Source organism: Capsella rubella, unplaced genomic scaffold, assembly GCF_000375325.1.
Source record: "Capsella rubella cultivar Monte Gargano unplaced genomic scaffold, Caprub1_0 scaffold_4, whole genome shotgun sequence".
NCBI classification, from domain to species: Eukaryota; Viridiplantae; Streptophyta; class Magnoliopsida; order Brassicales; family Brassicaceae; genus Capsella; species Capsella rubella.
Window position 1 is genome coordinate 1,557,491 of NW_006238920.1, and position 22,216 is coordinate 1,579,706.

The 22,216-nt window shown below is 34.1% G+C and overlaps 5 protein-coding genes across 6 annotated transcripts; 4 read left to right on the forward strand and 1 right to left on the reverse strand.

The window, feature by feature from the left end:
• Window positions 1-3,315, forward strand: LOC17889158 (tricyclene synthase, chloroplastic). Of its 2 annotated transcripts, XM_006293812.2 has the most exons (7): window positions 1-238; window positions 318-582; window positions 686-1,079; window positions 1,477-1,695; window positions 1,826-1,964; window positions 2,351-2,602; window positions 2,893-3,315. In XM_006293812.2, the coding sequence occupies exons 1-7, from the start codon at window positions 32-34 to the stop codon at window positions 3,196-3,198; spliced, it is 1,782 nt and encodes a 593-aa protein (XP_006293874.1). In that variant the 5' UTR covers window positions 1-31; the 3' UTR covers window positions 3,199-3,315. The 2 variants fall into 2 exon arrangements, with proteins under 2 accessions (XP_006293874.1, XP_023640651.1); XM_023784883.1 differs by lacking the exon at window positions 1,477-1,695.
• A 384-nt stretch (window positions 3,316-3,699) lies between these two features.
• LOC17889311 (tricyclene synthase, chloroplastic) lies at window positions 3,700-6,645 on the forward strand. Its single transcript, XM_006293825.2, has 7 exons — window positions 3,700-3,906; window positions 4,094-4,355; window positions 4,475-4,859; window positions 5,185-5,403; window positions 5,491-5,629; window positions 5,929-6,180; window positions 6,320-6,645. Exons 1-7 carry the CDS (start codon window positions 3,700-3,702, stop codon window positions 6,623-6,625), a joined length of 1,770 nt encoding a protein of 589 aa, XP_006293887.1. The 3' UTR covers window positions 6,626-6,645.
• Window positions 6,646-8,256: 1,611 nt separating this feature from the next.
• On the forward strand, window positions 8,257-9,976 carry LOC17889604 (probable purine permease 5). Its single transcript, XM_006294358.2, has 2 exons — window positions 8,257-8,344; window positions 8,787-9,976. The coding sequence occupies exons 1-2, from the start codon at window positions 8,299-8,301 to the stop codon at window positions 9,875-9,877; spliced, it is 1,137 nt and encodes a 378-aa protein (XP_006294420.1). The 5' UTR covers window positions 8,257-8,298; the 3' UTR covers window positions 9,878-9,976.
• Window positions 9,977-10,025: 49 nt separating this feature from the next.
• LOC17889572 (probable LRR receptor-like serine/threonine-protein kinase At2g24230) lies at window positions 10,026-13,129 on the reverse strand. Its single transcript, XM_006295793.2, has one exon. The coding sequence runs from the start codon at window positions 12,735-12,737 to the stop codon at window positions 10,179-10,181; it is 2,559 nt and encodes an 852-aa protein (XP_006295855.1). The 5' UTR covers window positions 12,738-13,129; the 3' UTR covers window positions 10,026-10,178.
• A 6,972-nt stretch (window positions 13,130-20,101) lies between these two features.
• On the forward strand, window positions 20,102-22,038 carry LOC17888526 (BTB/POZ domain-containing protein At2g24240). The gene has a single exon (XM_006295414.2). It carries the CDS (start codon window positions 20,427-20,429, stop codon window positions 21,747-21,749), a length of 1,323 nt encoding a protein of 440 aa, XP_006295476.1. The 5' UTR covers window positions 20,102-20,426; the 3' UTR covers window positions 21,750-22,038.
• Window positions 22,039-22,216: the final 178 nt, after the last annotated feature.

Below are 22,216 nucleotides of genomic sequence, written 5' to 3' on the forward strand. Positions count from 1 at the left end.
GGTAAAAGTATATGCGTAATACATTTATACAATGACCACTGTACTACATATAGGTTCAGCTTTTATTTACAGTAATGCCCGTGCAAAGACTCTTCCACGTCCTAAGCCTGCATGCACCACAGTGGCCACAATGACATCACATAATGATAACTCAACCACAGTTCCTCGCCGTTCCGCAAACTATCAACCTTCTCTTTGGGACCATCACCATCTCCTCTCACTGGAAAATCAATATGCGGTACGTACGTGTTCCCTAGACAATATTTATGGTATAGGAACTATATATGTTTTATAGACTTTCTTTATTCAACATTCAGAAAGATAAAAGCATGCGAGAGAGAGATTTGTTGAAGGAAAAAGTGAGAAAGATGTTCGATGATGAGAAGAAGACTTATCTCGAAAAATTAGAGTTCATCGACGATGTAGAAAGACTCGGTATTTCATACCATTTTCAAGCGGAAATCGATAACATTCTACTATCTTCTTATCAGAAAGATAGAGTAAACGTCAAGGAATGTGACCTACATGCCACCGCACTCGAATTCCGACTTTTCAGACAACATGGTTTCAATGTTTCAGAAGGTTATTATTAATACTCCATTACAAATATATCATTTCTTATATCATGTCTGTATATTCAAAGATGTTCTCATATATAACAACAACTAACTTGTTATGATTCCAGATATATTCGACGTTTTCATGGCGAATAGTGAGAAGTTTGAGAGTGGTACTGATATAAATGCTTTCATATCTCTATATGAAGCGTCGTATCTTTCGACAAAACTGGATTCTAAACTGCAAAAATTTATCAGACCTTTTGCAAAACAAAAACTCAGAGACTTTCTTGATAATAATGGTAGTAGTAATAGAGATTTCGGGTCCTGTAACGCCGGGGAGATGGTGGTCCAAGCGTTAGATATGCCCTACCATTGGGGTATGAGAAGGCTAGCCACGAGACGGTACATAAATGTTTATGGAAAGAAACATAACAAGAACCTTCTCCTAGTTGAGTTGGCCAAGACTGATTTCAACATCGTACAAGCTGTTCATCAAGAAGAAGTCAAATACGTTTCCAGGTAATTTCTATATATTACTAGAAGTCATATAGCTACTTTTTAAAGATTTATCTTACACCTATTTTAAACACCATTAAATTATGACATAGTAAAGCACATCATAAGCCATACGTTAAAGTTTAAGCTGTTAATTTGTTTGAGATGAAAATTCATGAACTTTACATCCATAACAAAGAGGTTCGGACCAAAACATGTTATATGTAACAATAAATCACTTTGTACCATACCTCATATAAAACACTGCGGCACTAGTGCAATCAGTATGTTACATGAACTGGTCACACAAAAAATGTTCAATTTTGAAATTTCAAGTTGAAAATTGATATAGCATATAATATAATTAATATAGTATATATGATTTTTTTTTTTATCTTCTTGCTTTGTATGTGGTGTTAAGATGGTGGAGGGAGACAGGTTTAGGTACTCAACTTCACTTTGCAAGAGACAGAATAGTGGAAAACTATTTTTGGACGATAGGACAAATCCAAGAGCCTCAATACGGAAACGTTCGACGAGTAGTGACTAAAATAAATACACTTCTTACTAGTATTGATGATATCTACGATATCTATGGCACTCTTGAAGAACTTCAACTTTTCACTGTCGCGTTTGAAAAGTAAAGAAGCCCCCCCCCCCCCCCCCACACACTTATAATTTCCTACTTCAAATTTTCTTGGTTATTTGATAATGTTATATAAGATTAGTTACTTGATTAATTGACTTGTTTATAAAATTTGGTGTTGCAGTTGGGATGTAAATCGTCTTGATGAACTCCCTGAGTACATGAGGTTGTGTTTTCTTGTTGTGTACAATGAAGTCAATAGCATCGGATGTGATGTCCTCAGAAAGAAAAATATCAACGTGATTCCTTTCCTCAAAAAATCTGTAAGTAAAAAATATCAACCCCTTTTTTGTGGTCATTAGATTCATTGTTTAGACAAAGCCTAGAGATCGCGGTTCCAATTACACTTGAAAAAGGAGATTATAAAACGCTTTCGTACGTAGTTTAAAAAAAAGAAGTAAATTTTGGTTCAATGTTATAGTAAACACACAAAATATTGATTACCTTTTTTTTAGCTTGAAATGTTTTTGTAAGTTCTTACAATTAGAAATCAGGTTAACAAATTTATTCAAGCATAGAAGTTATTCTTACATAACTTTTCTTGTTTTAAACAATAGATAATTCTTACGTAGTTTAACGTAGAATTTAACGTGTGGAAATTTGCATAATATTGTACCTAATACTAATTTTTCAATTATCTTAAATATAGTGGACAGATGTATGCAAAGCATATTTAATAGAAGCGATGTGGTACAAAAGAGGCCACAAACCAAATCTGGAAGAGTACATGCAAAATGCTTGGATTTCGATATCGTCCCCAACGATATTTATTCACTTCTACTGCGTGTTTTCCGACCAAATCTCTCTTCAAGTCTTGGAAACTTTGTCCCAACACCAACAAAATGTCGTCCGATGCTCTTCCTCAGTGTTCCGTCTAGCCAACGACCTTGCAACCTCACCGGTAAAATACTTTCTTCCAAGTAGTTAGGGACACACTTTTAATTCGGATGCATATTGCATTACAAGTAGTTAATAATTAACATTACAAATATGTTACTATTCAAACTGATTTTCACCAATTGTAGCAATCATTAAACCTTTCATGCAAGTTTATACCAAACCCTCTTCTTTTGACATCCCATCTAGCTAATATATTTACCAAGAATAATTAATTTGATTTTTTACCGCTTTATATATACATAAGATTATTAATTATATATATGAAAATGTGTGTTGTGTGTGTAAATCTAGGATGAATTGGCGAGAGGAGACGTCCACAAATCCATCCAGTGTTACATGAATGAGACAGGAGCTTCAGAGGAGAAGGCGAGATCGCACGTGCGAGAGATGATCAATGACATGTGGGATGAAATGAATTACGAAAAAATGGCACATAACACCTCGCTACTCAGTCATGATTTTATGGAAACTATGATCAATTTGGCACGCATGTCGCTGTGCATGTATCAATATGGAGATGGCCATGGCTCTCCCGAAAAAGCCAAAATTGTTGATCGTGTCAAGTCCTTACTCTTCAATCCTATTCCTTTAGATTAAACTTCATATGAAGTTTTTAGATAACCAAAGACGTAAATTAAGTTTGTATTTTGGTTTAGGCTTTGTAAATCTAATATTATAGGATTGTGAAACATCGGCGTTACAACTTTAACGAGTGTGGACAAATAATATTCTTGTACTTATTACAAGACTAATGAATCTTATGAAATTGGTGACACAAAGCCATAGTTCCTCAACTTCCTCCCGACCGTATCCAGTGTGGACCATAGAGAGACGTGTGAACTACTTGACCACCTTAATTGATTGCTAGGTTTTGTATTAATTTTTATATTTGTGGCGACGCATGACAACACGGGTCCATGGCGTCATCTTCGACAACATGTGATATCTATCACCATCTTTCACCATGTAAACATGACCCCCTTATTAGTAGATTCTTTTTATATCGAAACAAATGAACGTGACTAAATAAATAATCTTCCATGCATTATATATAGAGACTTACATTTAAACTGGAAAGTTGTGTAATACTTTGGTTTAATGGCCACTTTACTGCAGATAGGTTCATTTCTCATTTACAATAATGCACTTGCTAAGACGACTCTTCAACGTCCTCAGTCTTTCAAGTGGACCACAATGGCCAAAATGACACCGGGTGAGTCTCCCACTGTTCTTCGTCGTTCGGCAAACTATCAGCCTTCTCGTTGGGACCACAGCGATCTCCTCTCGATCAAGAATAAATATGCGGTGCGGTACTTATGTAATCCGTATGAATAGTAGTTATTTTTGTTTTTTTTGAATTTAATGTTAAATTATATTCAAAATAAAATAGGCTGGGGTTTACGACGAGTGCTACGAGAGATCTATAAAACTTTTAAATTTTATATTATTAAGTACAATGCTGATAGCAATGTTCAATTTACACTGTATTCAGAAAGCTAAGAGAGTGGAAGAGAGAGATTTGCTGAAGGAAAAGGTGAGAAAGATGCTAGGTGATGAGAAGAAGACATACATCGAACAATTGGAGCTGATCGACGATCTTCAGAAACTCGGGGTTTCTTACCATTTTGAACGGGAAATTGAAAACATTTTAACAGTTTCTTATCAAAAAGATAGAATTAACATAAGAAAAGATTTGCGTGCCACCGCACTCGAATTCCGACTTTTTAGACAACATGGTTTCAATGTTTCAGAAGGTTGCTGTGATTAGATTCATCCAACAAGATCATCACTTACATACATTAAGTCCTTGTTGTATGGTAATTTGGCCTTACATTTAACTAATAACCAATGCTTTTTCTTTCTATATTTACAGGTGTATTCGATGTTTTCATGGAAAATTGTGGGGAGTTTGAGAGTGATGATATAGGTGGTCTCATATCTCTTTACGAAGCGTCATATCTTTCCACAAAATGGGATACGAAACTACAACAATTCATCAGACCTTTTGCAACACAAAAACTAAGAGACATTGTTGACACTCAGTGTGATAAAGATTTTGGGTCATGTGACATAGTGGACATGGTGGTCCAAGCGTTAGATATGCCCTACTATAGGCGAATGAGAAGGCTAGCCACAAGATGGTACATAGATGTTTATGGAAAGAGACGTAACAAGAATCTTGTCGTAGTTGAATTCGCCAAGATCGATTTCAACATTGTACAGGCTATTCATCAAGAAGAACTCAAATACGTTTCCAGGTAATAATCTTATTACTAGAAGTCCCATATATGTACTTTTAAAGATGCCTTAAATATATATTTTTTTAAACGCTTCATTAAATTATAACATAACCAAGTACATAAGCCATATATATATTAACTTATCAAATGTTAATTTGGACTTGAGGTTGGCTTTTGCGAAAAAACACTGCCAAGAGGCTCGTACGCGCTACAAGAAAACATGCATTTAGCGACCGTAGAATTAGTACTCTTTTGTAACGAACAACACTGCCAAATAAAAAACGTATATAAATAACACTTAGTACTCTTTTGTTTTGATTTTGCTTTTATATGTGGTGTTAAGCTGGTGGAGGGAGACAGGTTTAGGTAATCAACTTCACTTTGCAAGAGATAGAATCGTGGAGAATTATTTTTGGACTATTGGACATATCCACGAACCTGAGTTTGGTTACGTTCGTCGAACAATGACTAAAGTAAATGCACTTATTACAACTATCGATGACATCTACGATATCTATGGTACTCTTGAAGAACTTCAACTTTTCACTGACGCGGTTGAAAGGTGATATACTTTTATTTTTTTGCACTTCAATTTCTTGTGTCATTCTAAAGATTACTGATTGAATTGTCTATATAAAATATGTTGCAGTTGGGATTTAAATCGCCTTGATGAACTCCCTGACTACATGAGGTTGTGTTTTCGTGTTATGTACAATGAAGTCAATAGCATTGGACGTGATGTCCTTAGAAAGAAAAATATCAACGTGATTCCTTTCCTCAAAAAATCTGTAAGTATATATAAAAAATCAACCCATTTTTTATGGTCATTAGATTCATTGTTTAGACAAAGTTTAGAGGTCGCGGTTCGAATGCCATTTGAAAGGAGAGGTTATGAAATGCTTCTGCATGTGGCTTCGTTATTTAAATAAATATGTTAATATATATATATATATAAGAGTTGATATATTGAAAATTAAAGTTGACTATTTGTTTTAGAATTTTTTTTTGTGATTAGAAATCTAGTTAACAAAACATAAAACCACTTACATAATCTTACATACATAATCTTTTTCAATTATCTTATTAGTGGACAAATCTATGCAAATCATATTTGGTAGAAGCAAAATGGTACAAAAGAGGGCACAAACCAAAACTGGAAGAGTACATGAATAATGCTTGGATTTCAGTATCGATCCCAACGATATATGTCCACTTCTACTGCGTATTCTCCGACCAACTCTCTATTCAGGTCTTGGAGACTTTGTCCCAACATCAGCAAAACATTGTCCGATGCTCTGCCTATGTGGTTCGTCTAGCCAACGATCTTGCAACCTCACAAGTATAACAACTTCTTCCAAAAGACATTAACTATATATAGGTTTTATTTCAAAATTTATAATTTAGAGGTTGGTCATATATATGTTTAATTGGAACAAATAGTCAGAAAATATGGTTCCAATATTTGTATGTATGGATAGGATGAATTGGCGAGAGGAGACGTCCATAAATCCATACAATGTTACATGAATGAGACCGGAGCTTCAGAGGAGAAGGCGAGATCGCACGTGCGGCAGATGATCAACGACTTGTGGGATGAAATGAATTACGAGAAAATGTCACATGGCTCTTCGTTACACCATCATGATTTTATGGAAACTGTAATGAACTTGGCACGCATGTCTCTGTGCATGTATCAATATGGCGATGGCCATGGCTCTCCTGAAAAAGCCAAAATTGTTGATCGTGTCATGTCCTTACTCTTCAATCCCGTTCCTTTAGATTGAGTTGCAATATGCAATATTCATACATGTAGTCCCACGAAATTGTATTTGGCTGAGACTACATCTCACTCTTCTTAGTGTTGTTTGAACACAGAAATATTTTATACCAAATTAAAACCGATTAAGTTATCGTTAAATTTTACTTAAAAGTTAAAACAATGGAGAGTTGTTACTCTAAAAACTGCTTTCAAAACAAATGTAAATTTACAGAAGAACACTTTCACAATAATGAAAAAAAAAAACGATATTACTTTGAAATTTAGGGTAAAAAATGTATAAACCTAGATGTATGTTGAACTTTGAACAAATTTGTTTTTGTTCCAAAAAACAATACAAGTTTAATCTAAACCATTACATTCCCAAAAATGAAAAAGACAAGACTAATAAGACGATGTGGCTATGGATTTTTATAGAAGAAGTATTTTTCTGTTAACGCACTTCCCTAAAGCTTGGCATGTTACATTTGTGGGCGCCATGGATTGCTGGCGACATGATGACAACATGATACGACATGCGATAACATTAAGATCACACAAAAACATTTGAGACTTAACCTTTGGAATTGCACCCATAAGATACTCACATGCTAGATAACGATGTTGGCTAAGATTCCTCATTTCCTTGTACCAGGTCCATTAGGGCAGGGCCACAAATTTGGTTTTTTTATTTTATTTTTATGATTGAGGTAATTTAATATAGAAATTCAAACTAGTCTTTGAAATCTATGTAGAACACTGAATTTGTTTCTGTTTATAAACTTTACGTTTGCTTAAGATGAAGAACTCGATCCCTAATATAAATTTCTAGACACAATTTATACTTATCAAAATCGTCCAGCTTAACTAGACCACCAGTAGTACTCTTTGGTTAGGGAAATAGGAAGAAATGACCATAGCTTAAACAGGTGTTAAAAAAAAAAAAAAAAACCATAGCTTAAACCAAAATTAAGTAACTAACTAAAAATTTTCAAAGATTTTGCTACTATATAAATATATATATATATCCTGAATTTGAGTTTTATATAATGCCACTCTCTAAGACGGAAGAATTTATATAATTTTCTTTTTGCTTTTCATTTTTCTACTCCACCCTTCAATCTTATTTTTCTTTTCTTTTCTAAACAAGCTCATTCATTAATGATATGTTCAGAAAACTATATATTTATGTTGATCAGAGTTAGAAATTTTAGTAATTTAATGGAGTATAATATTCTTATTTAAACCACAAAATCTTCTTACACCACTCGTTTTGCGAACACGTTGTAACCATGCTAAATTAGGGTTTGGCATTTTGTGATTTATATATATATTATGTCATTGAGGTCTATTGAAAAATATTCGAATATCCGAACATACCGACCCAAAACATACGTATCAAAATAGAATTGAACTAAAACCGATCTAATTATCCCAACACCATACCATGACCTACCAACCAACCAACGAACATGGTAAATAGGTCAAAAACATGCAAAAAGGCAAAACCATTATGTTGTGGTCGTTGTCATAGCCACAGATTCGCAAACTCAAGATCTCAGCCGTTAATATTCAGTTAGCGAATCCGACGGCTATTAATCCGTGAACTCTTAAAGCTCATGAGGCCTAATCGCAACAAGCTCTGTTTTCTTCACCGGAAAAATTGCGACTTAAGAAAAGAAAAGAGCTTTAATATAAAAAATGACAACTTTCAAAGACGATAATCTCGAGTCAAATTTATCAGTCAGTGAGTACTCTTCCTAGCTCTCAATTTTGGGCTTTACTCTGTTTTCTTCGTTCTCTGTTCTGGGTTTACGTGTTGAGTTTGATTCTAATCATCGAATAGTAAATTTGAAAACTTTAGTTCTTTTGGTCAATCTCTTTAACAATTCTGTGGCTTTTCTTGTTGAACAATCCTGTTTCTGTAGTTAGGGATGAGATAAGATCATAAGAATCTGATCAAAGCTGAGATTTTTTTTAAATATGGTGAAACTCTGAGACGATTTTGGTTTGGATTCAATCGAAAATTTCCATAAAGGTTTGATTTTTAGTGTTAGGTTCATGCGTTTCTAGAAGCCCTCATCGATTGTTTCTTCATGGGTTTAGTACATAGTTGTTTCAGATCAAATCTGCAGAGACTCAAAGTCAAGTTTTGCAGAACTGTGATCAACTTTGTTTTAATGTTTCAGGACTTCTAATGGAGGAAACAACAGAACCACCATCTGTTTCATTTTCATATTCAGTATGGATGTCAAATGTAAAGAAATCGACACGAGAAGCTTACGAATCAAAGCCCATTTCACATTGGATTCTCTTGGTTCTCAGTGGTGCAGCAATGCTTATAGCTTTCCCGGCGTCTAGTCTGTTGTCTCGTCTTTACTTCTCCAACGGTGGCAAAAGCAAATGGATCATCTCTTGGGTTGCTGTTGCTGGATGGCCAATCACTTGTCTCATCTTACTTCCTACATATATCTTTCAAAAGATCAAACCCACACCTCTCAATGCAAAGCTTGTTCTCTCTTATGTTGTGCTTGGTTTCTTGAGTGCTGCAGATAACCTTATGTATGCTTATGCCTACGCGTATCTCCCTGCATCGACTTCTTCTCTTTTGGCATCTTCGTCGCTTGCCTTCTCTGCTTTGTTTGGCTATCTCATTGTTAAAAACCCGTTGAATGCTTCTGTTGTCAACTCCATTGTGATTATAACCGGTGCTATGGCTATAATAGCGTTGGATTCAAGCTCTGATCGGTACAGTTATATAACCAACAGCCAATACTTTGCAGGTTTCTTTTGGGACATAATGGGGTCTGCACTCCACGGACTTATTTTTGCGTTATCTGAGCTTCTCTTTGTGAAACTGCTTGGAAGAAGGTCTTTTCACGTTGCTTTGGAGCAGCAAGTCATGGTTTCACTTATTGCTTTTGCGTTTACCACTCTTGGGATGGTTGTGAGCAACGATTTCCAAGGGATGAGTCATGAAGCTAAGAGTTTCAAAGGCGGTGAGTCTCTGTACACTCAGGTTCTTATCTGGAGTGCAGTCACGTTTCAACTTGGTGTTCTTGGGGCAACCGCGGTCTTGTTTCTGGCATCTACAGTCATGGCAGGAGTCCTAAACGCCGTGAGAGTTCCCATCACGAGCATTGCCGCTGTCATATTGATGCATGATCCAATGAGTGGCTTCAAAATCCTGTCTTTGATCCTGACATTTTGGGGATTCAGCTCTTACATCTACGGGAGCTCGAGCTCGAACTTAAGTACGCAAGCTTCCTCTTCATCCTGATATGCAAACTTTTCCCCTGTCTCCATTCCTTGAAGTAAATTATTCCTTGAATGTTGTTAAAGACAATTCGTGTAATATAAGATTATGTTCCGGGTCTTATTACCTCCTCTTTGTGCACATGTTTTATATGGGGGATGAACATTTGAGATAGAGGTTAACACAAACAAGCTTATATGTACAATCGATACACACGAAGGAACTTGGAGGAGCCATTGAAAAGAGCAAAACACTGAAAAAAAAGGCAAAAAAGAAAAACTTTCAAGGGAAAAGAACATTTTTGCAGAGACTCAGAAGTGATGTTTCATTGATTGGGTTTCGGTTCAATATCTTTAAGAAGACCAACTACTTGCTGCATACTTGGCCGCTTTGAAGGAAGATCAGCTGTGCAGAGGTATCCGATCTTGAGAGCTTCTTCCATCTGATCTTCGGAGCCTGTCTCTTGGATTTTTGGATCAATAGCTTTTGATCCTTGATTTTTCCTAACCAAACTTCTAACCCAACTCACCAAGTTGGCATCTTTCTCATCAAGATAATCATCTTCAATCGGCTTTTTCCCTGTCATGAGTTCAAACAGAACAACCCCGAAGCAATAGACATCAGACTTCGGTGTTGGCAGCTCGTGTTCAGGTTGCAAGAACTCAGGAGGGAGATAACCAGGTGAGCCATGAGTAATTTCATCATCCAAACCGTTTCCAAAGACTTTGGCTAAACCAAAGTCAGATAATCTTGGTTCCCAGTTCTGGTCAAGATAAATGCTACTAGCTTTCACATCCCTATGGATCATTGGTGGTGAACAACCGTGGTGAAGAAATGCCAATGCTCGGGCAGTTCCAAGTGCCATCATGTGCCTAAACCGCCATGTCGCCACCGGGCCTTCATGCCCTATGTTTTGGATACCATTGTCAGTTTCTTCTTCCCATGTATCTGCGCTCCAATCATCTGTTGTCTGAACTCCAAATGGCAGATCATGAAGCAAGTTTTGCAAGTTACCATTTTCCATGTACTCGTAAATGGCGATTCTTTGATCACCGGCTATGCAATATCCAGATAATGGAACAAGATTTGGGTGCTTGATCCTTCCAAGATACTCGAGCTCTCTAGCTGCTTCTTGATCACTAAGAGTTGAGCCGTGGACCAAAACTTTCACAGCTACATGAATTCCACCAGGGAGGAAACCTCGGTAAACAGGACCAAATTTACCGTCTGCTAAGAGAGTGTCTCTGTCGAAGTTGGAAGTTGCAGACAAGAGATCCGAAAAAGTGATGTTCAACAATGGCTTCTCAAAGATAACCACAGGAACTGCATTTGCTTGCTTCACATCAGCCACCCATGTTGTGGAATCCGTTTGGAAAGAGAATGGACCTGAAATGCTTTGTTCCTCCTTTAATGAGACATCTTTGGTTTCACCGGATTTGTGTTTCCTTCTGCAGCCAAATGCTACAAAAATCAATGCTCCTATGAGTAAGCACATAGTAGAAAGCGTCACTGCCAAAGCCAGCTTGAGTCCTCCAGTGACCGATCTTCTTCTTTTGAAGAGTGCCGGGTTTGCAGCAATAGGGCAGCTATTTGTAGAACCAGTGAAAGATCTGATCAGAGTTTCAGTTGAAAACTTCCCGGAACAAAAAGTTAAGTTGTTGAAAGAGAAATTGAATCGCTCCATCCAAGGGACCTTCTCAAGGATAGACATTGGTATCTCTCCCGTCAAATTATTCCTCGAAACATCGATAGCCACGAGGTTCTTGATACTCAAAGTTGGGATGTGTCCTGACAGATGGTTTCCAGAAACATCAAGTGTGCTCAACTCATTCAGCTCTGAGATCTCTCTAGGAATGTGACCAGAAAGATTTGTGTTTGACAAGTTAAGATACTCTAAACCAGAAAGCATCTTAATCCTCGGAAACATCCCTCTACTGAATCTATTCCAAGCTAGATTTAAGTGCTTAAGCTTCTTTAGCCGTGTTAGATTCTTGAAGATATCTCCACTGAGCTCATTCTCAGACAAGTCAAGATAAATCAAACCAAACCTGTTGGAGTCTACCTGAGAGGAGATATGACCTTGAAACCGGTTTTTGCTAAAATCAGCCACTTCAAGAGTCTCCTTGAACAAACCTGTCACCAAACCTTCAAACTGATTCCCTGAAATATTGAGAGAAGTGATGGATTTCATATCAGCAAAATCTGTGTCCTTGCCATGAATCTTGTTTCCCGCGAGGTTCAAAGTTTTGAGCTTTGGAAATGCAGAGCCAAACCCATCAGGAAGAGACCCTTCAAGCTGGTTTGAGGAGAGATCAATGGAAACCAGAGATTGGCAACCAAGAAGTCCTCTTGGGATTGACATCTGAAACCCATTGTTATCAAGCTTCAAGACTCTCAAACTAACAAGAGAGTCTACAGCTTCAGGGATTGCACCAGAGAAATTGTTGCGAGAGATGTCAAGTGACTCAAGCTGCCCAAAATTCCCAACATTGCTAGGGAAAGACCCAGAGATCTCGTTGAAGGAGAGGTTAAGGTTCTTCAAAGTGTTCAAACTCCAGAAATCAGATGGTAAAGCAGAGATTTTGTTGTTGCTAAGATCCAAAGATTGAAGCTTGCTGAGTTTACCAATGGTGTTGTCAGGGATTTGACCAGATAAACCCATTCCAGAAGCAATTAACACAATCACATGCTCATTCTTGGAATCACAGAACAAGCCTTGCCATGAACAAAAAGGAGCAGAGAAGTTATAAGCTTGAGCAGAGCTTAACCCCATTTGCTTGAAGAATTCAGAAACAAAGAAGCCATCAGTGTTTGGTTCTTGGCAATGAAATTGCTTTAAGAACAGAGGAAGAATTAATGCAAAACACCAGAAACCAAGACCCATTTGAAGAAAGCTCTGAAATTTATACACAGAAACCCCAAAGAGCTAAACAACAAATCTCCCCTGAAAATAAAACGCAAAAGTCTAACTAAAGCTACTTTGAAGTCTTCATGCAAGAAACAATGAAAGCTCAAGGAGATAAAAGACAAGAACAAGAGAGAGAGAGAGAGATCTGAAGATAGGAAAAAGTGTTTATTTAACTTTGTGGTGCTTCTCAAGAACACGAGAGACCAAAGGACATGAAATCAAGAAAAAGGAGGATTTTTGTCATGGATTAATAATATACTAATATTTAAGCTTCCCCTACCTCTTCTGACTATGACAAGACTATCTTTTTTTTTTAATTGGGAACTCAAAATTACGAGAGAGGAGGAAATGGAGACAGTTAGGAGCAGAAAGCTTTTTCATAAATGAAAGAATGAGAGATTTTTCTGAAACAATATCATTCGTTTCTTTCTTTTAGTTGAACTAAAAATATCATTCATTAATTCTTCTCACTTGAACCCCGTTTCACTTTTTTGTTTTTGTTTTTCTCTAAGTGAGATATTTAAAATTTTAACCCAAAAGAAATATAAAATTCTTTATTTGGCCTATAAGTTTCGAGTAATGTTGAAAAACTCCCTAGGTTTCATTTTAGAAAAATCATTTCGACATCACTTAAAATAAAACAATGTTTCATACTATATTATCGCTTAAAGTGATACAGAAAGAGTAATATCTTACTAAGTGAGTGAAACCATACACATTTGTATTGAAGTTTTAAATTTTAATGCATGAGAACAAGTTTTCAACTTCTTAATACTAAGACATTGGTTTGAACTTTGAACCCGTTGACTCTTATCTCACTAATTGCGGAGAAGTGAAGTTGAAATTGGCTCTTATTTAGTGACTCACTAGTCAAAAGATATACGACTAAAAATGGATATAGCATCAACATGTAGTTTATTAAAGTCTCTTTTATACAAAAAGAAAAGCAGCATTATCTTATATTGTTAATAGTTTTTTTTATTTTTGTTCAACTTTTTTAATTGTTAAAAGTTCTTTATTCATCTTTTTCTTCTCAAAAGATATCCTCTTATACTTATTAGGAAATCTATCTCCATTGATGGTTTAACATGTCATGCATGCCACTAAAGGTGTATGCAAAGTATGTTCTTTACTTTTGTTTTTGAAAGTGTCGGTTGTAATTTGTGGATTAGTATCCACAAATTAATTTGTAATTTAAGAAAAATAAATAGTTGGTTAATTCGAATTAAATTTTTGTAATCTTGTTTTTGGGTTCCGTTTTATAAAAAAAACTCTAGCTAATCTCAAACCAAAGATATATAGTTTGGTACGCTTTGGTATAATTGCATTTATAGAGAGAAGGCAATGCATGGCACGTGATAGATGTTAATGGCTTCTTAATGCAAGAACTATACTATATGATCATGTCGTGTGAATTCGATGTAATCATGGATTTGATCTTGGTAACTGTTGGTATGATAGCGACACAAGTTGTTCGGACATAAAATCTTCGATTCCCTATTATTACAAATGGCATGCCTAATTGGTTGCCATGAAATTATGTACTTTTTACTAGTATAATTAAGTGTATAACACTAACGTGATCCCAATCATTATATTAACGAAACATTTGTAAAATATAATGTCAATGATGATGGAAACATAAAAGAGAGAATAGTGATGAAGATGATTTCTTTGAACTTGTTGTTGTATGTTTATAATCGAACACAATGTTTTGTATTTATAAAGTGAGATTAATTAATTTTAGTATTACAGTCAATGATCTTTTATGACAATCTCTCGTAGGAACCAATATCACCAATAGTATTTCTAGGGAAGAAAACTATTAATTTTTTCTTTTAACTATTAAATTTTTTTTTGTGAATTTTACAATAGTCTGTGACAAAAATTAAGAAAATATGTTTTGGAAAAATAATATAACATGATTGAGTGAAATTATGAAAATATCTCATATTTTAAAAACATTAAGTAGTTTTTTCGTTCTAGTTTGTCCAAAAAAAAAAATAGTTTTTTCGCAATCACCCATAACTATTAAACGTTATTTTTATAAGCGGTGGCGATCGCCAGTGTTTTATAACAATCATGCAAACCGTTTTATTTAAAATAAAATATATATTTATATTATATTGTATTAAAATAGATTTTGTGTTAAATTGTAACAATATCTTTTATAAACGAATCATATAAATTCATCCCTATACACATCTATTATTTAATTACACAAAAAATTTGCACTTGCTCACTTCAGTAAATATTCTCGCATCCGCACCTGCCGTTTAAATTAGCAAAACATTTATAGAGTTGGTAACGTGTAACGTCCCTCACCATGCAAGAGTCAGAAAATTATTGCATGAGAAATTAAAGAACATTTACTTATAAAGATTTTGGCCTTCAAAGAGGAAAAGAAACCGACATAATATTAATTTTATTCAAAAACTATTTATTGTCCTTTAAATACTTCATAAATAAAATGTTCAATTAAATTAAAGAAGAAGAATTTATTATTCCAGAGCCAGCTAGCTACCCAATCAAGCTAACTTATATACAGTAATTAGTTCGAACCGTCGAGGGAGCCAATGGCACGAAACTGAGGTTCATTTGTGATTTGTATGGTTCATATAAAAAAGATTGACATATACATTAGTTGTCAACCCCTTAGATAAACCCAAAAATCTAAAATGTTTACATTAAATCTCATCAAAAATTTCCTAAAAGAGATTTGAAATTTAAAATACAATACTTTAATAGATTTATAATATCTATTTCGAAATTTTACAGTCATTTTTATATTACCCGCTATGTTTTCATTTATAATATAATAAGTTTTTGAGATTTTTTCACTATATAGTATGTTTTACAAAAAAATATACATTTGATATTTTGTGACTATTTTATATACATTAATTTTTGCATAGAAAATTGAATACATCACTTATAAGAATTTGGATAAAACATCACTTAAAAAACGGAGGGAGTATGTTTTACAAAAATTTATACATTTGATATTTTGTGACTATTTTTGGCAATAAAACATACTTTGTTTCTCCTTATGTCTCATATTAATCAATGTTTTGAGCCCTACGCTAAATTACATACGTATCAATGTATCATGGTCAACTAGTCATACATGAAAATTCACACTGACGATACAAAAAAACCTAGGAAGATCAATGCCAATTTGAGGGTAAACCTTTATAAGAATAGTAACTACACGCATCAATCATGAAACACAAATACAAATAAGTACTAATCATAATTACTGAAATTGATGTTAAAAAGTGTGATGAGGAAGAAACGAAAAAAAAAACAACAGCAATGAGTTTGAGAATTGAGAGTGAAGAGGGAAATGATGGTTAGCTTGACAACGAGATTGACCCACGAAATGAGTTTGTCCTTTTCACATAAATCATAACACTTCTTCATGTTTCCGGCATAATCATTTCTCCACTCACACGCATTCTCACCTCTTCCTCGTATATGCCATCTATGCATTACGTACGTATGCGGTGTGCATGTATGCTTTGTTTTTCTATATTGAGAGTCTAAAATAACTTTGATAGAATGGATTTTGGTTATTTAGGTTATGAATAGCTGAATAAACATAATTCATTAGTTCATACCAAAATTACGATATGCAATTAAACCAAAAAAGAATGATTGAGGTTTTTTTGCTAATGAGGAAGACATGAATTTTAAGTTTGGTTAAATGATTACAATTCATTTATATAAAACATTTGACTTAAGATACAATACTATATAATCATTTGTTTGTTCCCTTAATAATTAGGTTTCATAACTAACTATGATTATAGAGGTTGAAATCAATATATTGATCTAAAATATCTAATCATAATTCTGATGTAGCATTTGTGTTAAATGTTTGTTTACTAGATATTTATTTTACAGACTACAATAGAAAGAAACAGGAAAAAAAGAAGAATAGAAAAGAAAAAAAAAAAAAGAATAGTAGATCAACATCTTCTCTTGAAGCACTTTGGGCTCTTGTATTTAAGCCTATTTAGACCCAGTAAAACAAATGTTCAAGCTCAACTCATCATTTAGATAATCCTCCATTGATGAAAAATTGGGTTAATTTGAAGTTGAAGTCTATATACAATTTGTTATTGCAAAGCCCAAAACACATTATTGGTGCACCTCTAAGACAAAACTGAAAACTAAGTCCGGAACAAAAAAAACAAACTTGACCAATCTTTTTTGAATGGGTCAACTTCCTAATTTCACTTAATTTCAAGTTGAATATAAAATACAAATCACATGTAAAATAGTATGAAATTCAAGTTAAATCTCTTGATGACCTCCTATAGTTGACTTTGACGAGTGTAAATCAACTAGTCAAACTATTTTTTTTTCTTATTACATAGAAATTCGTGGAGAAAGAATAGAAACGAATTGAGTTGGCATATTGACCTAATACCTGAAAAAGCAAAAAGCAAAGAGGTGTGTGGAGGTGGTTAAGTGGTTCTGAGATAACTTAAGTATAACTAAATAAGAACACGACAACTTAACCAACTCATTAAACCAAAATTTATTCCTCTCTTTAATCGTATGGAAAATGGAAAACAATGAAAAATATAATAAGTATTTATAAGAAAATAAAAACAAACACATGTAATAAGTTTTTATTACATGAAAATATATGTTACAACTTATACAAGTGGTAAACTTTATTTCTACCAAACTCTATATATGTTGACCCTTTTCATCCCTAACAATTATAATTTGTAAACCACCTTTCATTGTTTCTTCTTTTCAATTATAATTCTAGTATGTATTATGATCTAACATACTAAATATTATTATCATTAACAATAAGAGTACTCAAGGATCAAGAACGTTTTAGTATAAGTTTTTAGATGTTTGGTGTCTTGTAGAGTTTTTACTCGGTTGACTCATTTATTTGGTTCCATTGAAACTTCTATCTTAAATCGTAAAATATATGTTGATAAACAAATAAAAATCAAACCCAAGGAAAAGAAACAAGAACGTCCTAGGAAAATTCGTCCACAAATATAGAAATTGGTAGCAGGATAAGGTGAGTGCCTTGGAAGTACAAACGAGTAAATGGTTAAATGGATATAAATAGAGACAACTCATACGAATTGGTTTGACTATTAGTTTTTGCTTAATTTATTAGTTTAGAGAATTCAAAGTATGGTTTTATATAAAAATAAAAACACTCTCAATCATGTTTTTGGACCGAAACACGAAGAAGAAGCCGATCTTGGTGTGCCGTCCACGACCCGCATGACCCTCCTTGACGTTGAAACTTTTGTATATTTATTTAAGTAAAGATTGTTTTGTGAAAGAAAAAGAAAATGTTAAACTATAGAACGACGTTGGCTAAGCTCTCTATCTCGTTCTCTTGGTTCACAAAGACCAAAAAGACCGAAACAAATGTATCATTTTAATTTGGTGAATGAAACTTGAGAGAAAATTTATTAGGTCGTTGCTTTGCAAAGAAACAGACATTATTTTTAGCTAAAATTTCTTATTTTATACTCTTTCAGTTTTAGAAGACATGATCTTTTGATCAAATATTCAAATGTAAACAGATTAAGAAATCATTTAAATTTTGTTTATTTTTAAAAAAACATCATTTAATATCTATTTAAATATAGTTCAACCAATAAAAAAACAGTATGTAAAATATAAATTGATAAAAACCATTAAAGAGTATTCAATTTTGAATAAATTTGTGAGAAAATCATCTATTTTAGAAAAAAATAAAAACTCAAAAGTCCATCTATAAAAACAAAGGGAGTATTATTTAGTTAGAAACAAAAAATACTTTAACTTAGGTCGACCCATATCAACAAAATTTGATTATTTTTATTGAAAGTCAAACCAAACTTTAATACTTAAATGATATTTAAATTCTTTTTTTAGCATTTTCCCTATAATTTTTTGTTAAATTGTTCGACGTTAACTATGCTCTATCTCCTTATCTCGGATAACAAAGACCAAAGGACCGAAAACATGTAATGTCATTTGGTGAACGAACGAAACTTAAAAGATAAATTAGGTCGTTGCTTTGCAATGAAATATACATATTATTGTATATGTTATTCCGTATCAAATCTTGCAACTAAACTTATATTATTGGTAAAACCTGAACCATAATAAAACTAACTAACTTATAGTATGAATTAAACATATGTTTAGAATTTAACCAATATTTTGTCTTATTCAAGTTGGATATTAATGTCGCCAACGTTATGCCAATTCTTTAGCATTATGTTGTGGCAATAAATCACTATTGGTCCTCTCTCTTATCTCGAAGAACATAAATTTGCATATAACATTATCTTCTCATTTACTCTTTCTCATAATTATATTTTTATCTTGTTATAATGCATAAACTAATCTTCTCCTATTTTTTTAATTATATAAATTAACGTGGACGTACTAACAATAATTTAAATAATATTTTCTTTCCTGTAAGTTTTCCTATTATGAATTTATAATTCTACTATCTTTTTCTAATTTGATAAGGACAACACAAATAATCAAAACTTAACAAGTGACAAATGATTGGTTATTATTTAATCATGTTGAATCGTTCCACTAACATTAAAAACTGTTTTAATAACCGATTAAAAAATATTTAAGAATGTTTGATTTCATTTGATTTACATTAAAATACATCGAATAGTAACATTCATTGTAAATTTGTAACCCACTCTAACACTTCATATTATTTTCGTCGAAATCTCAAATTTCCTAGTATCATAATTTCTTTTGTAATTCAATAAGTCACAAATTATTATCATTAAATCATTTTTTTGGTAGTAATTATTAAATCATTTGATTGTGATATTTGTTCCACTAACTAGAACAATTATTTTAAAACTCGATAAAAATATCTAAGAAAGTCTCTTCTTATCATTTATATCAGAGTTGTGTTTTAAAAAAAGTCAATAATAAATAGATAAGGACATCACACTTGAGATATTTACCCAAAAAATATATACAAACTATTGATATTTATTTATTTTGTTATCTCCCCAAATTCGACTTGACGTGTGTGTATAAAATAAGTAATTAAATTTAAATAAAAATAAGATATAAACCAAATTACCAATGAGATGAGGTGTTGATCATCTGAGAATGTTCTCCCGATTTAGCAATGTACTACACTAAATATCAACCGTTGGATCAAAAAATCAACTACCTTAAGAACACTAACATCCAACGGTTCAGACATGTTCTTTTGTTTTGTCTTTGTAATGTATAAATGCAGAACACAACTGTTGTGTTGTGTGTAAACGGAATGAAAAAAAAAGAAGCAGAGAGAGGAGAGAGAGAGAGAGTCAATTCAATTTCTGAAAAAAAAGTTCAAATTTTTTTCTTTTCAGGTCCATCTCATAAATTTTGATTTCCCATTAAATCAAAAACAGCTTCTTTCTCGTGCCCAGAGCTTAAATTTTCAAAATTTCATCAAAAAAGATCGAAGCTTTCGTTTTCTTCTTCGTTCTTTTGAGTATCTTTGATGAATCTTTCATGTCTTCTTGTCTTTTTATGAACATATAAGATTCTTGATCATAGCTAATAATCATTTTCTTGATTCCTTCTTTTGTAATTTTCCGGGAAGGAAAATTAAAAAAACAGAGGATTTTTGATTCTCTGTTTCATCTTCTTCCATTGATGGGTATCTCAAAAGATAGGATCAAATTCAACGTTGGTGGAAGACTTTTCGAAACGACGGCGACTACGTTAGCAAACGCAGGTCGCGATTCTTTCTTCGGAGCATTGTTCGACGACGAGTGGAATCTCTCACCCCAAGATTCTGTTATCTTCGTCGACAGAAACTCAGATTGCTTCGCCGTTCTTCTTGATCTTCTCCGTACCGGAGACCTTAACGTTCCCGCCAACATACCGGAGCGTCTCCTTCATAGAGAAGCTTCTTTCTATGGCTTACTTGACCATGTAAGGACAGCTAGATGGGGTCCGTTCGATGGTAACCGTCTTCGTCTCTCTGATTCTGTTAAAGGAATAGCTCCTGGAGACGGAACAGCTATAAGGGCTGGTCCTGATGGTGGTTGTTGTGTCGCGCACGGGAGTGTTGTTCATGTGTTTGATTGGATGTTGGAAGAACACTCTCCGATAAATCTTGATTACCAAAGAGTTAATGATGTTGGCTGGATTGATTCAGAGAATATTGTACTCTCTGCTTGTGAGAGGTTAGGGAGAGGAGATGGAGGAATGGGACTGTTCAGTTCATCATCTGGTGATCTAAGGTATAAGTTTCAGGTTTGTCATGAGAATCAGGTGAAGAGTTATACAGCTGGAGCGTTGAGTTTTTCGCCGGATTATGAGATTTTTGCAAGCTGCAAAGGTCGGAGTAATGAGTATGGAATCGGAGTTTGGGATCAGATAACTGGAAAACAAACTGATTTCTTCTATGAGAGTCCTGGTTGGTCACTTGGTGATGCTGATAAGCTTCAATGGTTGAATGGTAAGAATTGTCTTCTTGTGGCTACATTGTTTCCAAGAAAAGACAACTGTTACATTAGCTTGTTGGATTTTCGGGACAAGAACATGGTTTGGTCTTGGTCTGATATTGGGTCTCCTATGGCAATAGACGAGAAGAGAGTGAGAGATGCAATAGCTATGGAAGATAGCAATTCGATTTGCGTGGTGAATGAGTTTGAGGATTTGGGGTTTATTGATCTGAGGATGTATGGAGGAAGTGTGAGGTGGAGTTCGAGGAGTAAACTGATGAAGAGTAAGATGCCTGACGAGCCTTGTTACCCGAAACTCGCTTTGCACGAAGGCCAGCTTTTCTCATCGATGAATGATTCAATCTCTGTGTTCTGTGGACCAGACTGGGTCTTAACTTCTAGGTTAAGAAGAAGCTATGGTGGCTCAATCTGTGATTTCTCAATTGGTGGCGATAGACTTTTCGCATTGCATAGTGAAGAGAATGTGTTTGATGTCTGGGAGACTCCGCCTCCTCCAATCATCTGATTCACTTCCTCAATACTCTGTTCTGCTTTTGTTCACGTTTGCTTGTTTTAATTGTGTGCTTTAGAGTCCTTAGAAAAACTACACAGAGAAAATAATAGCAATAGACAAAGACAACTATAGCAATAGACTGATCTTAGTTTTGTTCTATACAACGAAAGTGTTGCTTCTTGTAACCTGTTACTAAGAAATGATATCAATTTTATGGCTCTTAAACTGATCAATCATAGCCAAGTCTTCACTCAATCCAGAGTTCTTAGTTTGAGCTGTGTTTGGATTTGTTCTTTATGTATTGTTTGGTTTGTTTGATTCTCTTTAACACCTAATAAACCTTTCAAGCTGTTTCCATAGTGGTCCAAAATCTCAATATCAGTTTCTTTAAGGTTTTGAGGATTCGTTACCTAAGTTACGACATGTGAGTGGTTGTAACTGCTACTGTCTTTTGGGGGCAGTTAAAGTTTATACTTCAT